The following is a 2,351-nucleotide window of genomic DNA, read 5'->3' as shown; positions in this document are numbered from 1 at the left end:
AAGAATAATGGACTTTTTCAATACAAATAATTGCTCATGTTTATCTGGCAGATATATGCAATACAAAGATATGACCAAGTTCAGTCTTTAAGTGGCATAACTAAATAATTTATTAGAGATTTATTATATTTAAATGACAAGAAACCTCATTTCAACCAAATTATACCCTGATTTGGATTTGACAGGAATACCTGATTCTTGTGGGAGATCATGTTCTATCATCAGCCATAGACTGAATCACTTGCTGAGCAATCTTGATAGAAAAGGGTGGTATGTGTAGAGGAAATTTTATTAATGGATACTGAAAGATTAAATCAGAAAAGTCTCTTCAAGTGGACTTTTCCTTTTGGGAGATTTCAGCTGGTTGTTATAAAATTATTTACATATTTAACTGATTAAAATGCATTTTTCAGAACGCTGTACAGAAAGGTTCCTCACTCCTACTCAGGTCAGGTGTGCTGTGACAAGAAGTAAGAGTGAGTCTTAAATGTGTAACAGATTGGAAGGACAAAGCTGATTAGTTATGTGAGCTAAATATTTAAACATGATGAGGAATGCTAAGACCTTTGTTGACTTTGTGCAAAGCAAGCCACCTAACATTCAGGATGCTTAATTCAATTTATGTTACACTACTGATGATTATGAAATGAATTTCGAAGAGAATTTTTAATCTTCTGTAAATGCAGAAAACATTGAGACATTTCCCACATGAAGTACAGATATAAGTAGAGATATACTTAGTGAATGCTGCAAGAGAAAACATCTAATGAAAGGAAAAAAATATCTGTATATATTTAAACATTTTTAAGAATTTAGGTTTTTACAGTAGCATTTAAAAATGGTGCTGTCATTCTTCTTCGTTGGAACGGCTAGAATAATAAAAATGAAAGCAACAGTTTCTTTTTATTTGACATTTCATACATTACTCTTACACCTGTGCACATATGCTGCATAAATACGTCTTATTATAACAAGGAGTTCCTTAATTATCGTTGCATATAAGAGAAATAATAGATTGAACTTAACTAAAATTCCCAGCTGGATAACATTTATTTTAAAACAAAACAAAAATCCAAAATGGAAAAACTTTTTTGAATATTCACTTAAGTACAAATACATAAAGCACTGTTTGTAGCATTCTTGTGATTATTCCCAGCTCTTTCTCATATGACCTTTAAGTATGCGTGTGTCAAAAAAAAAGGATCAGTCTAAAGCCACTCTTTAACAATATTAAATGGGTATTTTTTCCATTGTGCATGAAATTCCACTTCTGTAGTACTACAAAATGGTATCATGCCCTTTCAGAAGAGCTCTAAAGCACAGTGATACAAAGTGCCCTTCTGGGCTTTGATGACTTAGCAAATTCCTCTTTCTAGTAAAAATGCTCAATTGAAATACTCTGGAACCTTTATGCAGACAACAAACAGGCTTAAAACGTGTTTCTTTTGTGGGATTTAATAGATATTTCAATTTATTCTCCCATCTACATCCCCGTAAGACCATTTGATGATATTTATCAATAGTTTCAGATTTTCATTTTAGAGTTGATCTCTGGAATTTCAACTTACTAGAAATACAATTGATCCTTTAAAATCTTACTTAAAGCAATGAGTTGTTTGCTGGATCTAAATTTAGTATACATTATACTTTCTTTTTATCCACACTAAATATACCAGGAATGGTGTAAAAGATGTAATTAAGGTACCATTAAATAGATTACCTACATTGATACCGCCCAAGGAACAAACTGGTAAAGAAATCTGAAGTTAACCAAATAATTCAAAACAGTTATTCAGGTATATATTACATGTATTTTATATTTACCTTCATTTTTCTTGATAGTAAAATTTGGATTGTTGACCATTTCAGGAAGAAGACTATACAAGAAATAATGCCCATTTTTAGGATCATCTTTGTCAACAGCACTGACAATCTGAATTACCTACAACAGAAAATAGTTTCATAAATTCACACTCAATAAACATACAGTATTGCAAAGAACATTTCATTCTATAGGACATATTCTTGCTTCTTTACGTGACAGACTAAAACTGCAAATGTATAAGCCTGCTAGGCTGTTAATGGTGTTAGATTAAACATTTGGAAAATGGAGAGTAGATCTAGCACATTACATTGTTTTCGGAAAGAGGTGGTAGAGAATAAGGAGAGATGGGTACATAAAAAGGGGCAGAAAAACTGCTGAAGTTTAGGCAAGTAATAAATTATTATTCATTAATAAAGAAGGAGCAGAGTGTTTCAGAAACACTGTATTTGGAATTTTGAAGAAAATAGGATTTTTTTCTTTAATTTTAATAAAACCTCAAGTATTAGTATACTAGGATTTAAAAAAA

General features: G+C 31.1%; 1 protein-coding gene across 1 annotated transcript in view; it reads right to left on the bottom strand.

Moving 5' to 3' along the window:
- Window positions 1-2,351, bottom strand: part of LOC100546462 (cadherin-8-like) — a 58,545-nt gene that overhangs the window by 37,008 nt on the left and 19,186 nt on the right. Inside the window, exon 2 of the mRNA XM_031555385.1 lies at window positions 1,825-1,942. Within this exon, the coding sequence (XP_031411245.1) occupies window positions 1,825-1,942 (118 nt within the window). The remainder of the gene's footprint in view (window positions 1-1,824; window positions 1,943-2,351) is intronic.

This window comes from Meleagris gallopavo, chromosome 13 (genome assembly GCF_000146605.3).
Source record: "Meleagris gallopavo isolate NT-WF06-2002-E0010 breed Aviagen turkey brand Nicholas breeding stock chromosome 13, Turkey_5.1, whole genome shotgun sequence".
In the NCBI taxonomy this organism is placed as follows: Eukaryota; Metazoa; Chordata; class Aves; order Galliformes; family Phasianidae; genus Meleagris; species Meleagris gallopavo.
Note: the sequence above shows the minus strand (reverse complement) of the source record. Positions and strands in the feature narration are given on the sequence as shown.